At 51.6% G+C, this 24,992-nt stretch overlaps 1 protein-coding gene and 1 long non-coding RNA gene across 6 annotated transcripts; one reads left to right on the forward strand and one right to left on the reverse strand.

The window, feature by feature from the left end:
* Window positions 1-15,033: 15,033 nt before the first annotated feature.
* Window positions 15,034-20,435, reverse strand: LOC121011102 (C-C chemokine receptor type 1-like). Of its 3 annotated transcripts, none has more exons than XM_040445119.1 (2): window positions 20,003-20,435; window positions 15,034-16,831 (listed from the first exon to the last, which is right to left on the reverse strand). In XM_040445119.1, the coding sequence occupies exon 2, from the start codon at window positions 16,783-16,785 to the stop codon at window positions 15,703-15,705; it is 1,083 nt and encodes a 360-aa protein (XP_040301053.1). In that variant the 5' UTR covers window positions 16,786-16,831; window positions 20,003-20,435; the 3' UTR covers window positions 15,034-15,702. The 3 variants fall into 3 exon arrangements, with proteins under 3 accessions (XP_040301053.1, XP_040301054.1, XP_040301055.1); XM_040445120.1 differs by lacking the exon at window positions 20,003-20,435 and adding an exon at window positions 19,470-19,561; XM_040445121.1 differs by lacking the exon at window positions 20,003-20,435 and adding an exon at window positions 19,393-19,502.
* Window positions 20,199-22,949, forward strand: LOC121011103 (uncharacterized). 3 transcript variants are annotated; one of them, XR_005781494.1, is made up of 5 exons: window positions 20,199-20,313; window positions 20,506-20,728; window positions 21,512-21,633; window positions 22,049-22,165; window positions 22,869-22,949. It is a non-coding gene; the product is annotated as an uncharacterized LOC121011103 (long non-coding RNA). The 3 variants fall into 3 exon arrangements; XR_005781493.1 differs by having other exon boundaries at window positions 20,506-20,738; window positions 21,512-22,165; XR_005781492.1 differs by having other exon boundaries at window positions 21,512-22,165.
* The last annotated feature ends 2,043 nt before the right edge of the window (window positions 22,950-24,992 follow it).

The raw sequence follows: 24,992 nt of genomic DNA on the forward strand, positions 1-24,992 counted from the left end.
GGGTAAGAAGTCGCTTGCCCGGGATGACACAGCTGTTCCCTGGGAGAGGTGGGCATGGTTCGAGGGGATAGAGAACATTCGGTGACTCTTGTTCAAGCACCGTGAGGCAGGCTTTATTCGAGGGGAGGCTACCCAGATACATGGGATGGAACTCTGCAGTGAGGGAGAAAGGTGTCTCAAGTCCGAACAGCACGGGCAAGTGGGCGTGGAGGGGCAGGGGCGCGTGGGTGGGAAGCGACAAACAGGAAACATGGAGGCGAAGGGGGGGATCTCCCTGGGGCAGTTCAGGGCGATCAGATGCCGCCTGGGGAGGGTTGGGGCAGGGGGGCTCTATGAGATATGGAGGGTGGAGGTCTTTACTAAAATGACTTTGCAGTTCTTGGTAAAACTGGCTCTTAGAGGGAAGGGGGCTGATGGGCCTAGGAGAAGGTTCAAGAGTCTGACAAAAAAATTGGGTCAAGCGGAGAGGGAGAGAGAGAGAGAGAGAGAGAGGGAGAGTCTTTGTCCGATGTAAACCCCACTGAGAATCCAGAAGAAAGCCATCAGACAAAGGGTGAAGAGGGGCAGGGGTGGAGAGTGGTGGGAATGATAGGGGGCCAGGAGGGAGGCAGAGCAGACGGAGATTCTCGAAAGAGGGCCATTTTTTAAATTTTTTATTTTTATTTCTTTTTGAGGGAGAGACAGGCCGAGCATGAGTGGGAGCAGAGAGAGAGGGAGACAGAGAATCCGAAGCAGGCGCCAGGCTCTGAGCCGTCAGTGCAGAGCCGGCCGCGGGGCTCGAACCCACGAGCTGAGGCCGGACGCTCAACCGACTGAGCCCCGCCAGGGGCCCCCAAAGAGAGGTGTGTCTGTAGGTCGCGCCGGGGAGTGAAATCTGGGCGATGCCGGCACCGGACCTCACACCTCTGTGGTGTGCGGGGCCTGGAACCCACGGCCCCGGGTGCGAGGCGGGTGTGCAGCACATCCAGCTGCACAGTAGCCGAACGGAATAATCGCTGCTGGGAGGCGATGCTCAGGTCACCCTAGGGACGTTCCCCGGCGGGCACCGCGGGGCAGCGGCCACAGGGGCAGTGGAAGGGCCCTCACCAGCCCCCTGGGTCGTGTCTGCCCCTTCGCCTGAGTGCCGAGGGGAGTTAACGTTTAGAAAATGTGAGAAAACAGACGACAAAAGAAAGAAAAAAAGGAAAAAAAAAGCCTAGTGACCAGCTCTATAAAGTGCATGACGAGAGTGGCACATGCAAAAAAATAAATACATAAAATAAAATGAATACATACATAAATAAATAAATAAATAAATAAACAAACAGGTTCATAAAAGAGGATTAGGTTCTCTTTCCTTTTCAGGAAGTTTCCTTCATCATGACCAGCTCATTGCTTTTACAACCCAATGCGGTTGAAGTAAACAAAAAAAAAAAAAAAAAAAAAGGGAACAAGCATGGTGTTGGCAGAATCACATGTTCCTGGCTGGAAAGAAGTCGCAGCAAAATGCAGAACCCTTGGGTCTGTGTCTTTTCTCCCAGCCCCAAGGTGAGTCTACCGGGCTACGAGGCAGATGCTAAGTGGTGACTCGTGTTTAGCTGCATCGGTTTTGAAGGCAAGATTTTTAAGGAAGGGCTCCTTCTGCTTTTCTTTTCCTCTGCGTTAAAAAAAAAAAAATTTTTTTTTTAAGTTTATTTTGAGAGAGAGAGAAAGAGAGAGAGAGCATGAGCAGGGGAGGGGCAGAGAGAGAGAGGGAGAGAGAGGGAATCCCAAGGAGGCTCTGTGCTGTCAGCGCAGAGCCCAGCGCGGGGCTTGAACCCATGTTCCGCGAGATCGTGAAACCAAGACTCCGAGGCCTAACCGACTGAGCCACCCGGCGCCCCTCTTTGGGTTTTAAATTGTAAACGTAGCACATTTCACACAAAGAGCATCTTTCCTGCTCGGCTGAAAATTCCGGTTGGAGGGTGTGGATTCGGATGTTTTTGTGTTTGCCAAGTATTAACTTAAACAGTTAAACAGTGTTCCTGGAGGCAGCGAGGGAGGGGGAGACAGGTCCCCCTTCGAGACTCACAGGCTCGGGTCCAGCATGCCCAGCCTGCAACCTGGGCTCAGGGGACATCGCGAAGCCTGGAACAGCAGGAGTCCCCACGAGCCACAGCCGCCAGGCTTGGTGGGCTTCTCGGGGCCACCTGACGACAGTTCTGAGTTTCCCCCCACTCTGCGCCACACGTGTTTCAAACCGCACTCTAGAATTGTCCCAGCTGTCCCCCTGCCCTCCTCAGCAGGTGGCCCCAAGAAAATGTCACCAAGGCAATTTCGCCAAGAAAACAGAAGCCATCAGGACGAAACAGTCTTCACTCTTGCTAGAAAGCCTTGCATTTCGCCTACACCTTCACCCGTCCCAGCCTTGTCCTCACGGGACACACGGTGAAGGTGAGTCCGGCCCCGCCCTGTCCCCTCCGCAGACACCGCCCCATCGGCTTCCACCTCTCCCTCTCCCGTTTGATGAAGTCTTTCCCTGGATCCCTCCAGCCACTGCTCTGTTTCGCCCCCTCCTCTTCACAGCCAAACTTCAAGCCACGTGTCCCCAACCTACTCCAATCTGATGCCTGTGTTCCCTGTTCCGCGGACGCTCACGGCCCCCACACTCCCTCGGCAAGCCCCCCCACCCCCGCCCCACCCCAGCTACTCAGCCGGCCAGACGCCCTGTCCGGCACCCGTTTCCTGGAATGCTCCGTCTTCTCACCTAGAAAATGACCCTCCTAGTGTTCTTCGTTCCTTGCAGGCTTCTCCCTGCCTGTTTCTGGGAGGTTGTTTGCTTTGGCTTCTCCCCTATTCTCATTTGTCACACTTCCTGAGGCGGGGTCCAGCTGGGGGCCAGGGAGAAACCGCACACGGGTGAAGCAGGCTGGGTGGGGGTGATAGGGAGCGGTGGGGACTGGGGCACCCAGGGAGCGAGAGAGCTTCAGAAAGGTGGCGACCACAACTCAGCAGGAGCAGGTGACTGCCAAGGGCAGGAGCAGGTGACTGCCAAGGGCAGGGGCGGCAAACGTTTTTCTAAAGGGCCAGCGGCCACGAGTACTGTAGGCCTTGTGGGCCACATGTCACCTCTGTCACTTACTCTTCTTTGTTTCAAGAACCCTGTAAGAATGTAAAAAAGTTCTTAGCTCTAGGGGCCATACAAACACAAGCCAAGGGTCAGATCTCATGTGCAGATTGCAGTTTGCTGACCCCTGGGAAAGAGTGAATGCCAAGTCCAGAGCGGCTAGATGTTCTGGCCAGAAATCCAGATTCTGTTTGAGATTTCTGGGTTCCTAAAGGCTGACGTTTAGAAGATCTTCCGGGAGCGCCTGTCTCCAGGTACCCCCTGGGCATCTTGTAGTCACTGGAAACGTGTCCACCCAGAACCCAAGTCGTCATCACGCCCCTCCCCCCTCCCAAGCTGAGTTCACACACTCAGCAAATGGTAACATCCTCCACTAGAGGCAGACAGCTGGGAGTCCTTGCCCTTCACCCCCACATCGTCAGCACAGTGCGGCCCATCCTTCTTCCTGAATTCCTATCCACCTGGCTCTGTCCTCCGTGCCCCCGCCCTGTGTCGGACCACCATCCTGTCACCCCTTGAGAACCTCCTCCCAATGAATAGTCCCCATTGCCTGTCTTACCCTCTCCTAATCCTTGCCATGGCCAAGATGATCTTTCTCAAACGCAAATCGCAAATCCGGTCAAGGTACTCCCAAGCTTAAGACCCGTTTGCTGTTGGGTAAGATCCTAACCTTCAGTTGATCTCCAAGGCTTCTGGTGGTCAGGTCCCTGCTGGACCCCGTCCAGCCCTGTACCTCTAAGTGGTCACTCCTCCTTTCTCCCCAACAACCCTGCACCGCTGCCCTAGCCTTAGGCAACTCCTCGTCTTATTTTCTATCCCTACAGATTGGCCTGTTCCAGGCATTGAGCATGGAGGGAATCCCAGGGTAGGTGGTTTGTTTGTGACTGGCTGCTTTCACGTAGCACATTTCAGGGTCTCGTGTACCAGTAATCCCTTTTTCCTCTATAATTTTTAAAATGTTTATTTTTGAAAGAGGGTGGGGGAGGGGCAGAGAGAGCGAGAGGGAGACAGAGGATCCAACGTGGGCTCTGTGCCGACAGCAGAGAGCCGACGCGGGGCTCGAACTCAACAAACCGTGAGATCGTGTCCAGCGCTTAACCCACTGAGCCACCCAGGCACTCCTGGTGCTTCATTTTTTTTTTTCATTGCTGAATAATACGGCTTTGTACGGACATAACCACATGTACATTTTGTTTATCGGCTCATCACCCACAATGGTAATTTTACCTGCTGTGTCCTCGTGTTCTGATACATGATATTCTTGGGAAAGGAGTCTGTGTGGTTTTTCAGGTCCTGTAGAGTGAGGGCGAGGAGAAGCTTCTGCAACTCTAAGGTCTTTTGGAGAGAGATCAACTCAGGGAGGAGGGGAGGCAGAGGCATGAAAGTTGATGGGGGTAAATCCAACTCAGTCAAGGGAGGAAGGGGACGCTAGGACCGCCAGCTCAGACCCTTTGGCCCAGCCATCCCTGGACCGCACAGACAGGATGCTTTCTTCTCAGAACGGAAGACAGCAAGGGGAGCCTGGGTGGCTCAGTTTGCTGAGCGACCGACTTGGGCTCGGGTCATGATCTCACGGCTGGTGAGTTTGAGCCCCGAGTTGGGCTCTGTGCTGACAGCTCGGAGCCTGGAGCCTGCTTCGGATTCTGTGTCTCCCTCTCTCTCTGCCCGCCCCCTGCTTGTGCTCTGTCTCTCTCTTGCTCTCTCAATAATAAATAAATGTTAAAAAAAAATTAAAGAAAGGAAGACAGCAGGATAGAGGGAGAAACAAAGGACTCTACGCTTTTTGGCTGAAGGCTGCTGTCGATAGCAGTGCTGAGCCAACACCACCAACATCTGAATATTCTGGTTGCCGCGGGTTCCTTGTATAATATTTTGGATATTAACCCCTCAGTGGTTACATGACTTGCGAATATTTTCTCCCATTCAGCAGGATGCCTTTTCATTCTGCTGACTGTTTCCTTTGCTGTGCCGATCTCGCTGAGTTTGAGGTAGTTCCTTCCTTGTTGATTTTTGCCTCCTTGCTCGTGCTCACACCTCCTCCGAAACATTGTTGCCAACACTAACGACAGGGCGCTGTTCCCTCTGTTTTCTTCTAGCAGTTTCACAGTGTCAGGTCTCATGTTTAAGTCTATACTCCATTTCAAGTTGGCTTTTGTGAGTGGTGTCAGGCAGGGGTCCGGTTTCCCTCTTTTGCGTGTGAATATCCAGCGTCCCCCGCTCTGCTTACTGAAGTGCTGAGTACAGGCTACTCTTAGCTCCTTTGTCAAATATGAGTTGATGGCGTGTGTGTGGGCTTATTTCTGGGTCCTGTTCTGTTGGTCTGTGCGTCTGTTTTTGTGCCGTTCCTGTACCGTTCTGATCACTGGCTCTGTAATGAAGTTTGAAATCGGGAATTGTGATGCTTCCAGCTTTATTCTGCTTTCTCGGGATTGCATTGGCTATTCAGAGATTTTTACGGTTCCACACAAATTACAAACAAACTTTTGTTTTTCTGTTTCTGTGAACAGTGCCATTGGGATTTGGATAGGGGTTGGTTTGACCAATCTGCAGATGACTTTGGGTGGAATGAACGTTTTTGACAATGTTAAAGTCTTCTGATCCGCGAACACAGGGTCCCTTTCCATTTATTTGTGTCTTCAATTTCTTGCTATTTTCAAAGTACAGATCTTTCACCTCCTTGGTTAAATTTATTCCGAGGCATTTCATTCTTTTTTGATGCCATTGTATAAATGGGATTGTTTTCTTGACCTAGCCCAAAGTCTGAAGACTTCCTTCTGTGTTTTCTTCTACAAGTTTATTGTTTTAGCTCGTACATCTAAGTCTATGTTTCATTTTTTTTAAGTCCCACTTTATTATTTTTTAATATAGTTTATTGTCAAATTGGCTTCCATACAACACCCAGTGCTCATCCCAACAGGTGCCCTCCTCAATGCCCATCACCGACTTTCCCCTCTCCCCCACCCCCAGCCCCATCAACCCTCAGTTTGTTCTCTGTATTTAAGAGTCTCTTATGGTTTGCCTCCCTCCCTCTCTGTTTGTAACTATTTTTTTAAGTCTGTGATTCATTTTAATTAATCTTTTCTTGGTGTGAGATGAGGGTCTAAGTTCATTTTTTTTTTTTTTTTGCAGGCACATACTGTTTTATGATGAAACATTTTTTCCTACATTAATGTTGATGTCAGCTTAATATTCCATTTCACAAACGTACTATCAACACCGGGATCTTGGTTAAGTGTTTACAACTGTCCTTCAGAACAAGCCCCGATTTGTAGCGTTCGCCAATTTCCCTGGTGCAAATATTCCGGACCACCTCCAATTTCAAGGTACCAATGTTACATAAGTCATCATGGAATTGGGAGATCACACAGTTGGTTTTTGGAGACTTTTACAAGCTGGCTGTAGCGTCTTACTGGTCATTTTGTTGTTGTTGTTGTTGTTGTTGTTTGTTTGCCCCTCTGTTTGTCCTCAGTGTACAAAAGGTGTTTCCTCAAAGCAGGAAGAAGCTATTTTATCCACTGCTTTAAATGAATGCTGGCTCTCCAGGGCCTTTCTAGTTCTCCCTCCTCATGAGCAGGGCTGTGGACAACATCCTTGCAGCCTTTCCGTGGTCACATTTAGTGATGCCCATCGTTACTTACTTTCGGGACAGCGCAGCCTTGCTTCCTGGAGACGATGCAGCAAATCGAGTTTTGACAAAACAGGAGACGTACATAGCTGCTTGAACTCTGCAGTTTTACAAAGACACGCATTCAAAATTCAAATTACGGGGGTGACTTCTCCTTTTTAGTCTTCCTCTTGGGAACCAAATATTGAGTTAAACAAATGCCGCAGGGCAAAATAGCTGTGTGGACAAGCCCCCGGGGTGAGGTCAAGTGTGAATGTTACAATGTGTCAGCTTCCTGAAGGTATCTGGGCGTCAGAGTAGTGGGAGGAAATCGCTGGAGTGTGACACCGTTTCAGACAAAATGCACCAAAGCTTTCTTCGGAGACAAACTTGAAAGAAGGGCTAATAAAATGAGGGGTTCGCCCTGGGAGGGGACGCCTTCCATAGTTGTTAAACATTGTTTGCCAAGTGCTTAGCTGCAGTGGGCATTTTCATTAATGGAATTCAAGTCTCTCCACCCTCTCATCAAGCCAAAGAAGTATCTTGTTTCCATTAGTGTTTCTTTTATTACTATTGTGATTAGTACTTAATGCTATTGTGTCTCTTCTGTACCTGTCTACACTTCCGTTCATTTGATAAAACAGTTGGGCGCGCGGAACAGCTGTGTGATAGGAAAATCCTGATGGTTTTCCTGTTGATTTCTAAGATTGCCTTATGCATTACAAGCATTGACTTTTGGCCACTTTGTCTTAATTTGTAGTTTTAGTGGGTTTGTGTTGTTGTTGTTTGGCATAACATCTTTGTATTGCCCACTTTGTAATGGGCGTTGATATACAACGCAGGCACATTTCCCCTTAGTAGAATTCTTTTCTTTTTTGAAATTTGCTTAGAATGTCTCACCTGGTTTCTCCAAGTGAGTTTTAGATTTGTTGAATTAAGGGCTGAGACAAAATGCTCTGGAGGTTGAACAAAAGCTGCAAAGTAATTTGGTGCTGGCCTTCCAAGTCTGTGCTCAAAATCAACTCATTGGGCGTATTTCCCCCCATTGAACTGACCACCTTATGTGGCTCCTGCCCCATCCTGGCACATGGAAGGCTCCAGTGCCCATGGGCGTGGCAAGTGTTTCTCCCAGTGGTCTACATACCCCAGGTCTCTGGCTCAAGGAGCTTGTCCTGAATGAAGGGATGGATGAATGGGTGAGTGGGTAGTGCCATTTGGGATGAATAAACACATAAACGGATAAATGAAATTTACTAGCAACCCTACTTTTCCCCTTTCAGTGCCCTGTCCCAAGGACTGTTTCCCCTTGCTTTCCTACAAGGCCAGGTAGCAAAAGAGACTTACAGGGTGTCTATAATTTAGTTGTGTCTGAAACTTATGCTGATGGCTTCAGAACATCTCATAGCTCCAGGCTTCCAGGGTCCCTGTGCTTTAAGTGATCCCAAAGCCTTGGCCCAAGGCAAGCAAGCCCACCCACCCATGGCAGCGGGACGACGGAGATGCTCCAGGGGGGTGGGGGCAGGGTAACAGGTGTGAGACTAAATCTGGAGGGAAACTCTAGTTAAGCAAGTGTTCCCTACCATGGGGCATGGCAGGGGGATGGAGGTAACCTGAATAACCCTCTCCTGCTTCCAGGAGGCACAGTGCCCAGGGGTGGAGACAGAATGAGAGCCCTACCAGCTCTCCTTAGACATGACCCTTGTTCCTTTCCTGCCATCCAGGTATCAGTCTTTACACCGTTCTTGAACTCCTGCCACGGAAAGAAGGAATGGGAAATGAAGGACCAGAATAAATATCGGACAACTTCAGAGCAGGAAAACCCTACCGCGTCCAAATTCTTGCACAACACAGAGATTCGATTGCACCGAACTACGTCTGAACAGAGTGACAGCCACGGACTTCAAAATCACTTTTCTTTCTTCAAAATTTTACCCAGCAAATGTCATGGTAGAGGGTGCTCGTGATGGCACTGAGTTCAGAGTGCCTGACTGAGAGGAGGAATGAGTGTGACAGGGAAGGAAACGTAGAAGGCAGCCAATATCAGGGTGTCTATTCACGCCTGCTGATACAGAGTCCACTACATGTGGAAAAATCAAAAGCCATTCCGTCTGGTCGGCGTTTCTCAAGCTTTAGTTATTAGAATCACCTTTTTAACAATAATCCCATCTGACAAGAGCGGAATACATAATCCCCTCAAGGATACATGAAACATTCCCCAGGACAGACCATATGTTAGGCCACAAAACAAGTCTTAGCAAATGCGACAAGACTGAAATCATACCAAGTATCTTCTCAGACCACAATGGCATGAAACTAGAAGTCAGCAACAAGAAGAAAGCTACACAAATCACAAACGTAGGGAAATTAAACAACACCCTTCTGAACATTTGATGAACCAAAGAAGAAATGAAAGGGGGAGATACAAAAGTTCCCCGGGACAAACAAAAATGAAAACAACATACCAGAACTTATTAGATATTACACATAAAAGGATGAAACTGAACCCATATCTTATACCGCTCACAAAAATTAACTCAAAATGGATTAAAGACTTCCATATTAGACCTGAAACATGAAACTCCTAGAGAACACTGGAATAGAGCTCCTTGACATGGGTCTTGATAGTGATTTTTTTTTGAGTGTGATACCTTAAGCATAGGCAACAAAATAAAAAATAATCAAGTGCGTCCACATCAAACTAAAAAGATTCTGCACAGCAGAAGAAACTATCAACAAAGTGAAAGGACAAGCTTTGGAATGGAAAAAAATATTTGCCAATCGTATGTCCGATAAGGGGTTAATATCCCAAATAGGTAAATAACTCGTGGAACTCAATCACAAACAAAACAAAACAAAACAAAACAAAACAAAACAGCAAGCTGAAACAAACAAACGAAAACAACAAACAACAAGTAACCCAAATAAAAAATGGGCAAAGTACCTGAATAGGTATTTCTCCAAAGAAGATGGACGCAAGGCCAACAGGTATATGAAAAGATGCTCACTTGTCAACACTTGTCATCAGGGAGATGCAAATTCAAGTCACAATGAGGTATCACCTCACACCTGTTTTAAAGACCATCCTCGAAAAGACAAAGAGGTAACAAATGCCCGTGTGGATGTGGACAAAGAGAACACTTGTGCACTGTTGAGATTGTAAATGGGAAGAGCCATTATAGAAAACAGTATGGGGTTTCCTCAAAGAACTAAAAATAGAACTATCCCCTGATCCAGCAATTCCGCTCCTCAGAATATGTCCAAAGGAAATCAGAGCACTCACTTGAAAAGATATTTGCACCTCCATGTTCAGAGCAGCATTATTTATAATAGCCACAGCATGGAAACCACGTTAAGTGTCCATCGGTGCATGAATGGATAAAGAATATATATATACACAATGGGATATTACTCAGCCATTAAAAACAAGGAAATCCTACCATGTGTGCCAACCTGGACTGACCTTGAAGGCATTATGCCAAGTGAAATAAGTCCGAGAAAGACAAATACTCTGTGATCTCATCTGTATGTGGGATCTAAAAACACAACAGCAACAACAAACTCACAGAAAATGAGACAAGATCTGTAGTCACCAGAGGCAGAGGGTGGAGGAGAGAGAATTGGAGGAAAGGGGTCAGAAGGTACGAACTTGCAAAGGACTAGTAAGTCCTAGGGACGTGATGTGTGACCTGATGACCACAGACAACGCTGCCGTGTGATATATAGGAAAGGTGTTAAGAGAGGAGTTCTCATCCCGAGGAGAAAAACTTTTTCCTCTTTTCTTCTTCTTCTTCTTCTTTTTAATTGTAAACGAGGAGGCAGATGTTAGCTGAACCTATGGTGGTAATCATCTCCCAATATACGTAAATCAAAGCAGCATGCTGTGTGCCTTAAACATGTAGAGTGATTATATGTTGACTGGGGGAAATCCTTAGAATAGGACTTCTGCTTCTGGTCACTCCATTTTTTTAATGTTTATTTATTTATTTAGAGAGGAGGGGAGGGGCTGAGAGAGGGGGAGGGCAAGAATCCCAGGCAGGCTCCACACTGTCAGCACAGAGCCCCGATGCAGGGCTCAAGCCCACAGACCGTGAGATCATGACCTGAGCTGAGATCAAGAGTCAGATGCTTAGCCGACTGAGCCACCCAGGCGCCTCTTTTGGTCATTCCATTTTGTTTTCACTCATCTGTTGATGGAGACTTGTGATGTTTCCATGCCTCGGCTATTGGGGAAAGTGCTGCAGTGACCATGGGAATACAGACATCTCTTTGAGATAATGATTTTATTTCCTTTGGATATGTACCCCGAAGTGGGATTGCTGGATCAAATGGAAGCTCTATCTTTAGTTTCTTGAGGAACCTCCTTTTTTTTTTTTTTAAATAAAAGATTCACTTATTATTTCTGAGAGAGAGAGAGTGCGCGTGCACGCACACACAAGCGGGGGAGGGGCAGAGAGAGAGGGAGACACGGGATCCGAAGCAGGCTCCAGGCTCCGAGCCGGCAGCACAGAGCCCGACGTGGGGCTCGAACTCACCAACTGCCAGATCATGACCTGAGCCAAAGTCGGACGCTCAACCCACTGAGCTGACATTCCCACCACCGGAGTACAGGGTTCCCTATCCCCCATGTTATCGCCAGAATTTGTTCTCTTGTCTTTTTGATAATAGACATTCTAACAGGTGTGAGGTGACACTTCACTGTGGTTTCAGTTGCCATTTCCCCGATGAGGAGTGATGTTGAGCACCTTGTCACGTGTCTGTTGGCTATTTGTGTATCTTCTTTGGAAAAATGTCTATGCAGGTCTTTCGCTTCTTTTTAAACTGGATTATTTGTTATTTTGGCTGTTGAGTTGTACGAGTTCCTCGCATGTGTTGGATGTGAACCCCTTATGGATAGGTGGCTTACAAATATTTTCTCCTATCCCATAGAGTGCCTTTTTCCTTTGTCGATGGTTGCTTGGACTGTGCAGAATCTGACACCTTATGGGCCAAAAAAGTAAGAAAGGGCTCAAAGACTGATGGGAAGAGAAGCAAAAGACATCGGATCGAGCTTGACGGGCTCCCACTGGATAGATCTGGGACGATTTGTATAGCAAAACAAGAAAGGTAATATCAGATTGTATCCCACTGAACAAAAAAGGAATCCGTGAGGTCATGATGATATAAAGAAAGAAATGAATAAATACGTAAGTGGAGGAGAAAAGGTGCCTTTTCTATATAGTGAAATGCCCACTAATAATAGACATTTATTGATAAATGAGTACCATATACTTCACAGTGGAGAAACCTGGTGGAAGCTTTCTAAATCAAGTATTGAAGTTCAACATCCTCGGTGAGGAGGCAGGGTGGCACCACGTGACTTCCGATATGATGCCCCGAGGACACGTTATCTCACATCTCACTTCTGGGAGATTCCTGCTCCAGTGGCATAACCCGAATGGAATCATCAGGAAACATCAGGAAACCCACAACAAGGAACCATCTGCCGGGTGACTGTAGCGTTCAAAATGCCGTGGTCAGTAAAGACAAGAAAGGTCTGACGAACGGGTAGAAAGCCATCACCGCTAAGTAAACAGTGATTCTAGACCCTGGGACTCTGAAGGACAATATTTGCAAAGCGGGCGAAATCGGAAAGAGGGTTACAGCTGCCATGATGATATTGTGTGAGTCAGGTGAGCTTCCTGTTTTGATGATGTGGGAGAGCATCCTTGTCACTGGTAAAATCATTCTGAGGGACGAAAAGCTGACAAGGCATCATATTTGCGACCTGCCCTCAAATGGTCCTGAAAAATAGTACATTTATATACATCGATCCACCTGTCTATCTGTTGAGAGAGAGAGAGAGAGAGAGGGAGGGAGAGAGAGAATGACGAATTAAAACAAACGTAAAATGCCGACAGCTGGGGAATCTGGATGAGGAATGTGGGTTGGGAGTTCTTTGTGCTATTTGGGGCACCTTTCCGAAGGATGAAATGATAGAAACAGCAATAACATGGAGGCGGGGCTTGACTGGCAGGCACAGGAGCAAGGGGGGGGGCAGGAAGAGAAGGGACAGGAAGGGCTAGAGGTGCCGTGAGTAACTGAGGAGGGGCACCATCAGGGGGTGTTAGATTTCTTATCTGAGACTTGGAGAAAGATCACCCAAGAAACGGACTCCTAACCAGAGAGAACAAACTGATGGTGACCGGAGGGCAGGTGGCGGTGGGGGGACGGGATGGGTGAAATAGGTGATGGGGATGAGGGAGGGCACTTGTCGTCATGAGTAACACGTGATGTATGGCAGTGCCGAATGACGCCATCGTACTCCAGAATCTAATATTACACTGTATGGCAACTAACTGGAATTAACGTAAAAACTTAAAAAAAAATTTTTTTAATGTTTAGTTTTGAGAGACAGAGAGAGAGAGAGAGAGTGAGCAGGGGAGGGGCAGAGAGAGAGGGAGACACAGAATCCGAAGCAGGCTCCAGGTTCTGAGCTGTCAGCCCAGAGCCTGACGCGGGACTCAAACCCATGAACCGTGAGATCATGAGCCGAAGTCGGGACGCTTAACCAACTGAGCCACCCAGGCGCCCCTAAAATAAAAACTTAAAGGAAAAAAAGAGATCAACCTGCTTTCCTTGCTTTGTTTCATTTAATCCTCCAAACAGCCCCGTGGGGGTAGACACTAGGTTTATCCTCACTTTATACAGAAATGGGGGTTTCAGAGATTCATCCATTCAACCAGCATTTACTGAGTGCTTGCTATGGTCCAATTTTACCGCGGCTACACGAAAAAATGTTAAGCGTGATTGCGCGTGTGTGTGTACCTTTAGGAAACAATCCAGGAAGGAGATGCATTTCAACATTAATGTGCTAAGAGAGGCTGTCTGTAGGCAGTGGGTCCAAGTGCTTCCGTTTTCTTCTTTGGCCTTTCTAGATGTTTCCAGTTTTCTGCAGTGCACATCACTGCCTTGGTGACACGTCAAAAAAACAAGTCTTCTTTCTTTTTTTTTTGTTAATTTTTTTTTTAACGTTTATTTATTTTTGAGACAGAGAGAGACACAGCATGAACGGGGGAGGGGCAGAGAGAGAGGGAGACACAGAATCGGAAGCAGGCTCCAGGCTCTGAGCCATCAGCCCAGAGCCCGACGCGGGGCTCGAACTCGCGAACCGCGAGATCGTGACCTGAGCTGAAGTCGGACGCTTAACCGACTGAGCCACCCAGGCGCCCCAAAACAAGTCTTATTTCAAAGATGGAACTGGAGGAATTTGGAATGACAGCATTTCTCACTGTGATATTGTTGCAGTCAAGTACGGTTTTCGATGCAGTCTCATTTTACCAAAGTGGCAGACAAATGTTTCTTAATTCCGTTCCGCCTCCTTCTCTCCACACTGCAGAGAGGAACCGGCAGGTGTACCAGTGGAAAGCTGACTCCTCCCTTGACTCTCAAAGCCTGGAATTCGCCATATTTTCTGTGTGGAAACGTACGCCCAGGGCAGGGGGACCTCCTCCTCCCCAGACAAACATTTTCCAAACCTCCATGATACCAGTCGCTTTGCATAAAGGAAGCGTGCGCACAGAGTAGGTCCCTGATTGAAGGGACAACACTAGGGTCCAAAAAAAGAGTGGCCAGCCCGATGGCGTCACTGTGTCGCCAGGCGGGACACCCATTTACTCAGGGTACTGTCTTTTATTTTTATTTTCTAATGTTTATTTTTGAGAGAGCGCGCAAGCAAGGGAGGGGCGGAGAGAGAGGGAGACGGAGAATCCAAGCAGGCTCGGGGCTGTCAGCGCAAAGCCCGATGTGGAGCTTGAACCCACGAACTGTGAGATCATGACCTGAGCTGACGTCGGCTGCTTAGCTGACTGAGCCACCCAGGCGCTCCCCACTGCCATCCCCCCCCCCCCCACCTTAGGATGTTTTCTGACTGGTGGATGCCTTCCTCCCCTTTGCTGCCCAAGCACCACGGGCCCCAGGGCACCCCTGTGCCTGTGTGCCTCCCAGAGCTCAGAGAACTAGCTTTGAAAAAAGCACGTCCTCAGTCACCACTGCCGGATTGAACTGATTCCCGCAAGCAAATCTGGGGAAACGCGTGGAGTAAACTGGGTGCATCCCTGCTGTGGGGTTCAGTGCAGCCATCAGAAACAATGCTTTAAACTGATCTATTCACCTGGGAAACAACAACAACGACAGGAAAACAGCTGAAGTCCACCTTTGTCACCATCGTAAATATATATGGGGGGAAAAAAAAGCAAACTAAGAGAAAATACATCGAAGAATGCACAGTAGTTGTCTCTGGGTGGTGAGATTATGGGTGATTTTGGTATTTCCTTTTTCCCTTTGTGTTTTTAAGCTGTTTAAAGAGTTTTTTTTTTATTTAGTATTTTTGAGAGACCGAGCCTGAGCAGGGGAGGGGCAGAGATCTCAGTTCTACTGCCAACAGCAGTTCCCCAATCCTATTTCCCCGCCAGGGCTCTGGCTGTCCCGCCCTGAGTTCTCTGTTCCTCAGGGTTTCCAAGCACCTAAGCCCTGCAGCGGTCAGGAGGGGAGGGGAGGGGAGGGGAGGGGAGGGGAGGGGAGGGGAAGGTGGGGAGGGGCTGCTGGCTGCTGATTGGCTCCCCGCTGGGAGCTAAGTCAGCAGCGGAAATCACTGCTTCCAAGTTCACTGGTGGTGGGAGCAGGGGCAGGGGCTGCCTGGGGTCAAGGGGCTCTGTTTACAAATGCTAATGCTCACGAATCTGAAATCCTGTCTGGGCCCAAGGCCTTCACAGGTAAACTCGGTCCCGGTCTTCTGGAACGTCCCATTTGGCTCATTCGTCTCCTTCCCACCAGGGAGAAGTTCTTGGAGAAGGTTCAAGGCCCGGAGGCAACTCAGCCCACACCGCCTTTAAACTCGCTCAGCCCCACGTGGCTGCACGGTCCGTGGTGGTCACGTGTCCGGATCTGGCCACGAGCCCCAACCTGCCTCCGCTCGGGTCGGCGCGCCTGGCAGGTCGCCCCGGCTGGGTCCCGCATCGGCCCCCAGGGGCCCGAGTCAGAACCCCGCAGAGAGTTCTTGCTCCGCCGTGGAGGGCGACATTGAGCTGGTCCTCTCCAGCCTCTCCGCGGAGAGGAAGGGGAGCCATTTGGCCAGGCGCGTGGCCAGGACCCCGTGGAACAGCTGGCGCAGGTACCTGCGGAACCTCTCTCCCACGAAGGCGTAGATGACGGGGTTGACGCAGCAGTGCGTGTAGGCGATCACCTCCGTCACCTGCATGGCCACGTCCAGCTGTTTGCTCTGCCGACACTCGTCGGTGAAAAGGGTGTCTTGGAAAGCAGAGACCAGCATGGCCAGGTTGTAAGGGGTCCAGAAGAGAAAGAAGACGATCATGATGACGAAAATCAGGCGGACGGCTTTGGCCTTCTTCTCGTTGGGTCGCCTGAGCAGAATCCTTACGATCTCGGTGTAGCAGACGATCATGACCAGCAGAGGCAACACCAGCCCCAACGTGTTCAGCTTCAGAGCCTGGAACCGTTTCCAGGCTTTTAGGTTTTCGTGAGGGAAGTGGAGGCTGCAGGTGATATGGGAGAACTCCCGCTGGGTCTTGGAAAAGTAGAAGCCCGGGACGGAGGCCGAGACGGCCAGGCTCCAGGCCGCGGCGCTGCTGAGGACGCCGAAGAGGACGGTGCGAACCCGCAGGGCGAACACGGCGTGCACGATGGCCAGGTACCTGTCCACCGTCAGCAGGATGATGAAAAAGATCTCGCTGTACAAGCCTATGTAATAAAGCCCCGAGAGCAGCTTGCAGGTGCCGTCGCTGAAAATCCAGTCATCCTTCAGCTTGTAGTCAATCCAGAAGGGCAGCGTGAAGAGGAAAAGCAGGTCAGAGATGGCCAGGTTGAGGAGGTAGATGCTGGTCATACTCTTGAGCCTCTTGTACTGCATCAGGACCAAGAGCACCAGGACGTTGCCCACCAGGCCGACGACGAACACCAGCGAGTACAAGGGGGACAGCAGCTGGGCCCCGAAGGCCCTCTCCTCCCCCTTCTGGCACGGGGTTATGCCCTCATAGTCATATTCTGTCGTCACGTCAAAGTTCTCTGTCGGGACTGTGATTTCCGTGCTGGCCTCTGTCATCCTGGAGCGAGTCTCTGTTTTCTTTGCCGTCAGAGGGTGGCGGGCCCTGGACAAGAAAGACGAGGCAGGGATGATTAGAAGCCTTCAACCACCTGACAGCTGGTTTACTGAGTGCCTACTGTGTACCAGACCCCGGGACACAGCACGGAGTAAGGGGGACCCGGGTCGACTCTGCCCTGGTGGAACCTGGAGCCTCACGGGGTCGGGGCGGGGGGTGGGGGGTGGGTAGGCAGTAAATAAATGAGCGCACGAGTGGTTCATTCCATCGCTTTGACGGTAAGTGTCGTGCAGGAAGAGTCTGGTGGCCGGAGACAGAGCGCAGACGGAGGGAGGTCTCGCCCCACTGCTCCTAACCGATGCTTCCCGCGGTCTTGGCGTTGGACTCCGTGCTAGGCAACCCCTCGCCCCCAAGCAGGTGCCGCTATTGTCCCCCTGTCTGGAGGTGATGATGCGGACGTTCAAAGTGGGAAGGACACGTATTTATGAGAACGAACGGTGGAGTTCAAACTCGGGCATGAGTGGCTCTCACGCCCATTCCTGAAGTCACTGGGGCTCCTGCCTCCAATCTCAGAGCAATGATTTTGCGCCTTGGGGTCCCCAGAAGGATGCTGAGAGTCCAAAACTTACAGAGGGATTTTCATGGCTCCGGAGGCCTAAAAGGTTCTTAGTCAGGGGTGACATAGCGCCCCGGGGGCACATGAAAATGTGTGGCCTTTTTTTTTTTTTTTCCCGGGGGGGGGGGGGGGGGGGGGCCCCGGAGACGAGGGATGCTGCTGTCTCGCCATTCGTTAGGCAGGGCCAAGGATGTCCTGCCACGCAAAAATTATCCTACCCACAGCGCTGCCATAGTGAAATTCTAGAAGGCCAGCTCCATCCCTTAGTGGATGAGGACGCAGAGTGGGTCAGCCTGGCTCATGTCATACAGCCCAGATGTGGCACAGGTGGGTCTACAGGCAACTGTGAGAGCCGTGGGAAGATTCAGAGGAAAGTACAGTCTGGCTCTTAGATATTTGCACCCAGGGTTGTCTTGAAACAAACAAAAACACAGAACAGCCACTGGATCGCTTGCCTTCGTGGGACTTCCCCCAGTTCCTGATGGTCAGCAGGCTCTTTCAGTCTGTTCCAATCCCTTCCTGAAGACACTTCCCCAAAGGGAGCATGGACGGGCTTTGGCGTAACCTACCGGCTGTGTGACTTGGGATAAGTTAATCTACCTCTCTGAGCCTTAGGTTCTCCTCTGTACTGTGGGAAAGTAGCACCTACCTCGCAGGGCTGCTGTAAGGTAATGCATGCATGAGAAAAGCGACACCTCGGTATTTTTCGGGCCCTCGGTAAATATTGGGGTTCCTCCTTCCCTGCACCGGCCCCTCTCTGAGGCCAGACCCAGGCTGGCCTCAGTCAAGTAGCCGGTGCCCACATCACCACTCCCATCCTGAATCTGGAGTCTCTAGTCTTCTAAATTGCTTAGCGAATGTTTCCAGCTTACAAAATTCACATTTGTGCAGCGGCCGTTGGAAAATAAGGCACACGGACAGGGCAGGGGGCTGCCCGGCATCCTGGCTGGGGAGCTGTCATTTCCTGTCAAACCCGTCCCTGTGGCTCACTCGTCCGGCTCTGGACTTGCCTATACCCGACCGGCTCTCCTTCTGGAGGGACCCAGGCTGGCGGTCACTAACCAGGCTGTGTGGGCAATTTCTGACTTCTGCTGCCACTGCCAGTACGGGCAGGTGGGCTTGGCAGACGGCACTTTTGGGTAGGCCGGCAGATTTACGGCGGAAGCGACCAGAAGCTTGGCAGCGCAAGGAGCCGCTGCTGCAAGCCTGAGCCCATGAGCCCGGGGGTCCTGGGGAATTGGGGCGAGGATGAGGGCAAACCGAGTCAGCATTGCCCCCGGGCCATTTGGACAGAGACCCGCCTTCGCCACCACGCCCTCCAACTTCGTTGGGTATTTTCCCAACTTGCCAGGCGCCAGGCAACAATCCGCAAGCAAGTCCGGGAGAGGGATGGGGTGGGGGTGGGGAGGAAGGGGCCTTGCAGGGAGACAGAAGGCCCGTGGTGCAACTGAGGCCGGCAAGACCTCAGCCCCGAGGTGATCAGCAGGATCCTCTAGCCTGGGGGCTGGTGAGGGCTTTGAGTAGAGAAAGGGCAGTCTGTGGGGCTAAGACGCCCAAGCCTGGTAGCATGCTGGGGCTGGCTTACGCGGGTTCGTAAAAACCGATCGTGCCCACCTCTCCCCAGCTCGGCATTCAGGGGTTTGGTAGCTTTGAAATCAACCACAGCGGGGATATCGATGCCACAGAAATCCACAAACACTAGAAATCAGGGCTCTTTTTTTCCCATGAGGGCCAGTGGCGAAACCTTTACCGGCCCTTCACCGCCCACAGGCTGAATAGTCTAGAGCTGTCCCCCCCAGTCGGAGTGGGGACTCAAGCGTCAGTGAGTAGTAGGCCGCCTGGCTGACAAGCTATGCAAACTTCTGAGAGCTTCTAACTCGGAAAATCGGGGCACTCCAGATTCTTCTATGAAGGAACAGTTGAAATAGACACCTCCAAGTAGCCCCCACCCCACCCCTCCCATGCCCCCCCCCCCTTCGGAACACAGTCTGACCTGCCTCTTTGTTAGTAGAACGGAATGGATGCATCCCAAGAGGACATCTCCCTGTCTCCGGGAGGGTAAAATCCTACCTCCTCCAGAGACAAATCAGCAGTCCTGACCGTGAGGCTCCTTGGTTCTAGTCTTCTCAAGAAATTGGTCACTAGCACCTGCAGTGTTTTTTGTAATTAATATGTCCCTTTTGCTACAACTTCTTCATATACCATGTTTGGGTTTTGTTTACATAGGGAAATTTGGCAAGTGATTTCCTCCTGAATAGTTTTTCCGCAGAGAGCCTCCTGTTTCTTAACAGACTTTAGAAAGGCTGATTTTCTCAATCGGTTACCAACAACCAATCATTCAAGAAAGGCTTTCCTTTTTTAGCAAGAAAACCCCTGTTTTACATCTGAGCCCACAGTCTCATAAATTCACCCCTTGTCAGTATTGCTATATAATTAATTGCCTTGTAGATGCATCTAGGGGCTGATGAGACATTCGCTTGGCCCTCGAAGAATTCCTCACCTTTCAGGAATGTCCTACGGTGCGAGGACGACAGTCCTGGCTGCATATGTGTCTTCTAACAGTGGTAACTGGCAAGACAGAAAAAAAAACAAGTACCACTTACTCTGGTCTCCGGGGTTTTGTCCACGAAGTCTTTGTTTCTGGAGCTTTTCGAATTTTGATGAACTCAAGGCTCAACGTCCTGATTGAACAGGAAGTCCTCAGCTTCCTGTGTGATGATTTAGGACTCCAGGGTTCACAGTCTTTCAGAATGACGAGAAGGGGACAGAGTTCTTCCTTTTGTATGGTCGGGTGTCCACGAGTGGCCGCGACACGCGCTAGTGGCCGGTTCCTCAAGGCTGGGCTCACTCTAAGGATTTTCTCTGCTCACGTGGCTGTGCATCTCCCTAGGGAGCTCTGCCTTAAGGGGATTGGGTAGGGTAGGGTTGGGTGGAGTTGAGTGGGGAGAGGTAGTATGGGCTGTTCCCAGAATTTGTGAAGCAATCAAAGGCTGAGATCGTGTGTGTGTGTGTGTGTGTGTGTGTGTGTGTGTATTGAGGGGTGGTGAGGGAGGGCAGGGCATAGAGGGTTTGTGGTCAGTGACTAGCCTTTTTTTTTTTTTTTTAGAGTTTGCAAATGGAAGGATTTAAACCCCAATGCTGGATCCTGGTTCTCCAAATGAACTGGCTGATAGCGCGAGAGACGTGACAGGTCCTCTTTGGCGCCCCCTGTGTCCTCCATCTCTGTTTGCTGTCCCTTTCTGCTCCCGGTCTCCACCCCTACAGACCCCACTGAACAGTTTCATCTCAAGGAATGAATCAGATTCATCTCAAGGAACCTCCAGCCCGAAGTGAGTACAGGTCTGTAGGCCATTTCTTTCTGATCGCAGGTTCCTGTTTAATGCGATGGTCCAACCGAGGCTGCGGCCAAATCCCAGCTCTCCCCTGACACAAGGGCGGGTAACCACGCCTTGACAAGTCTTGGCTCCCACTCCGTCGCATGAGATCGCCAAGCACTCTTGCCTGCCGCAGGATGCACAAGGTCAGCTTGGAGGTGAAAAGTGTCACAGAGCACCTGGCCTAAGGAGGAGTGATGAAGGATGCTTCCCACGACTCTCCCCACAGCCGCCAGCACCTGCTCTGCCACTGCGCTGGCTTCCCCCCTGCCCGCCACTCTGGGCTCCACTCCTTTTCTGTAAAAGGGGACTCTAGTGGCCTTCACAGGATTGCTACAAAGCACCATTTCAGAAATGAATGCGACTGTGATTTGCAAATGTCACTTGTCCCTTCAAGGCTCTGTTTCTTCATCTGTAGAATGAAGACTTTAGACAAGGTGCCCCGTGTGCCCTTCAAAGGAACACTCCAGGAGTCTTCTGGGGTCGGGCCTCCCCTCTCCGGCAGCCCGTCCACAGACAGATGGGGGAAGAGGGAGGCAAAAGGCAACGAAGCTGACAGAGAGGTGACTTTGGGTGTATTATTTATGCGTTCGATTGTCTCTTTCCTCTTCCGTAAAACGAGGCTAATTATTCCCACTTTATAGAAGGTTAAATGAATACATGCATGTGCATGAATGATTTGGTGCTGAGCTTGGCAAGCATTACCAACGCCTGCCTTAATTTGGGTTTCCCTTTTAGGTGCAAACCCTGGAACGGAACGCAGATGCAAGTAGTGTATTTGCAGCGGATCCCAGGAGACACTGCAGGGGAGGGGAAAGGGGGCCAGGAAAGGGAGCATTATAGAGACTCTCCTGCAGAAGGTAAGTGGCACCCAGGCCCCCTGGGGGACCCAGGGAGCCCCTCAGAGTCACCCCAACTGTGGGGCCAGAGGGTTGAGGAAACCGGGCACGTATCCATCACATCTCTGCCTGCCCGCCACTGGCTGAGGGCCGCTCCTCTCTGGCTTTTGTTGCTGGATATCATCCCCAGGAGATTCTTCTCCACCAGCGCACAGGGCTGGGCATTTAGGCAGTGTCCATGGCCCTAGATGTAGTGGGAATAGACAGGAGTGTCAAGAAGGTGCACACCACGGTCTTCTAACCTTGACTTTGCCTCGGCCTCTGTTTCCTTAATGGGGCGCCCCCTGCAGCGTCAACCCCCGATCTGGCCTGCTGACCCTCCTCCTTCATGTCCCTTGCTGTCCCTTCTCATCCGCGACATCTGATGCTGACGCAGCCGTTCCCACTTCTCCTTTCCTGTCTCAACCTCAACATCCCGAAATCTTATGTTCTGTTTGACCGGGACGCGGTAAGGCCAGGCTCCTTGCCTTCGTGGAGCCTGCGCGTCATTGAGGTACGCCTTTCAGGTTCAAGTGCTACAACTGTAGGTGAATTTCTGGGGGAGGGGAGGGGTTGGCAGTGCTCTCTCTGCCACCCAGTCCCGGGCCACGCTGTCTGCCTACTTGGCAAAAGAGATTGCTTCCGACCCCGGGACCCTCTGGGGACACCAAAGACAGATTGGTGGGCGTCTCACAGATGGACACGAGGGCCTTTGGGGGACACTGGGGGCCCCTAGGCAGTAGCCTACCCTTGCCCCCTCCACACCACTGCCTTTTATCCCCACCTCGTCTAATCTCCTTCCCTAGCCTCTCTCTCCACCACCCCTTCTTCCCCAGGCAGTCTTTTCTCCTCCTTAATCTCCACCTCTGCTCTCACGCCTGGTAGCTCCCAGGCTGTCTTGCCCCACAACGTGCTGCCAACCCAGCCTGGCAAACCAGAGGAAGTAGGTCCAGTAATCTGTCCCCTGCATTCTGCCCAGCTGCCCTCTTGTGCTGGGTCATGTCCCGTCGTGAATGAGGATGTTGGGCACGACCATGACCCAGGACAGACGAGAAGCCACCCTGCCTGGATCACCCAAGAGGCCACCTCCTCCCTGCAGCCCTTCCCACTCCACTCTCTGCAGCCAGAAATCATCCGGGAGAGGCAGGTGCGGGGGCTCTGAGGGGCTCATGGGTTTTTTTGTTTTGTTTTGTTTTGCTTTGTTTTGTGTTTTGCAGGGGTGGGGCTCGGGCGTGAGCAAAAGCTGCGGAGCGTCTTAAGGGCTGGCCTCAGAAGTCACCTCGTGTCACCTCTGCGAGCCCAGCCACAGCCAAGGAGTCGGGAGATAGGACACGTTGGTTTAGTTGGAGTGGTGCAGTCATGCTGTGGAAGGCCGTGTGCCCCAGGATGGGGTGGGGGGGGGACCTTGAAACTGTATTTTACCCTCCACCGAAGTACAGGTCTCCTCCAGTCTCTGGCCAAGGGCTTCCTTGAACCCTCTCCCCCATGGCCATATCTTCCGTGCTCCTCGGCCACTCGCGCCCATGACCCTAACTCCCGGATCTCGCCGTCAGGGCATCCGTGGCCCCTCATACCTTGGCTCCCGGCACCCCAGCCTCTGACCCCACTCCCACCTCTCCTCCCTCCTGTCATTCGGCACCAACAGGTCCTTGACCCCAGTGGGGCTGTGGGTATGTCAATTTTCTATGGACCGTCAGCCTCTTTATACTGCCCACCAGCCTGACCCCACGGGCCATTGCTCCGGTCTCCGTCCCCCACCCCCTTACCTCCACCCTCAGCTCTCAGGCTCTTTTCTGACCTCGTGGTGTCCACCCAGCAAAATCCGGCCTCGGGCACAGCCAGCCCCACGCCCGCACCCACGAAGTTGAATGCGGCTGGAGGAAACCCCGCAGGCGTCCTGCGAGAACTGAGTTGTAACCCACCGTTGGAAGGCGGGGAGGAACGAAGAGGCGATAACAACCCTTCAGACCTCAGATCTGAGCCGTGGACAGTTAGGCGTGCGGACCTTTCCCCTCCTCCTTCTAGTCCCAGAGCCGAATCCGGGGACTGGCTCGGGCTGGCTCCTCCCTCCCACCGCATTCACCACACGTCCACGAAGTGCCCCCGATCTCGGTCGCGCACCGGGCAGTTACGGGGCTCAGCGGAGCTAGGCAGGGCCCGGAACCCAGCGCGAACTCCAGGGGTGGTCTGGGGGCTGGCCGCACCCGCATCACGTGGGAGCTTGTTGAGAAGAAAGGTTCTCAGGGCCTCACCCCGGACCTGCAGAATCAGAATCCCCGGGGGCGGGTGTCGGACCCAGAAGCTGTGTTTGGGGCAAGCCCTCTGGTGCCTCTTATTTATGCTGGAGTTTGAGGATCCTGTCTAGACACTTGCTGATGAGTGTGTGACACCAAGACCCGGGCGCTCGTCCAAAACGGCAGGCCCTGGGACCTCACCGCGGGCCCCCTGAAAGAGAAACTGCGTTTTCACCAGGCCCCCCAGGGATCTGTCACAGGCCCAGGGGCTGGAGGTGGCCGAAGGACGCGTCCCAGGGCGTAGACGCTCAGGAAGCCTTGGGTGACTGGTTGTCGCACAGAAGGAGCACCCTCACCGGGCTGCCCAGATAGGTTCCACTTCCTGGGCCCACGCTGAGGCTCAGCGGGGATGCCCTGGGGCCTGACCTCACATCTGGTCCCTATGCTGTATTAGGGAGGCTGAGGGAGAGTCCCGCCTACCCGTCGCCGGTGGGGGTAGAAATCCGGTCCCCCTCCCCGGAGGGCTCTTTGGCCATGTCTGCCGCACCCCAGGCTGGGCGGACGGAGCAAAGGCCGTGTGCCCTGGATGCCGCCAGCAGGAAGGCCCTGGTGGGGAAGGTGCAATGTCTCTGGAAGGAAGCAGGATGAACGGCTAATATTCCTGGTCCCTGGGGAGGGAAGCAGGTGCTCCTGGGGGAGACACCAAGCCCGAGTTTTCACTGTCTGTTACTTTGTACCGCTTGGCTTTTGTACCAAGTACAACTGTCATCCGCCTGGTGGTTTTCTTTCCTTTTTTTTTTTTTTTTTTCAATATATGAAATTTATTGTCAAATTGGTTTCCATAGGACACCCAGTGCTCATCCCAAAAGGTGCCCTCCTCAGTACCCATCCCCCACCCTCCCGTCCCTCCCACCCCCCATCAACCCTCAGTTTGTTCTCCGTGGCCTGGCGGTTTTCAAAATGGGGTCCAAAGGGTCTCCCACACCCATGCCAGGGGTCCCCGACGTCTTCCCTTTTCCAGCTACGTCCCTGTGTGCGGCTGGTTTTCCTTCACAGACTTTAGCCAAACGGATCACAACAGACGGGGCGGTGGGTGGGGGAGGAGGG

Source organism: Herpailurus yagouaroundi, unplaced genomic scaffold (assembly GCF_014898765.1).
Source record: "Herpailurus yagouaroundi ecotype Mexico unplaced genomic scaffold, PumYag 193, whole genome shotgun sequence".
Classification (NCBI taxonomy): domain Eukaryota; kingdom Metazoa; phylum Chordata; class Mammalia; order Carnivora; family Felidae; genus Herpailurus; species Herpailurus yagouaroundi.

What these genes read in the sequence shown, in the direction of transcription:
- LOC121011102 (XM_040445119.1), bottom strand. Translation starts at nt 16,785, where the DNA reads ATGACAGAGGCCAGCACGGAAATCACAGTCCCGACAGAGAACTTTGAC.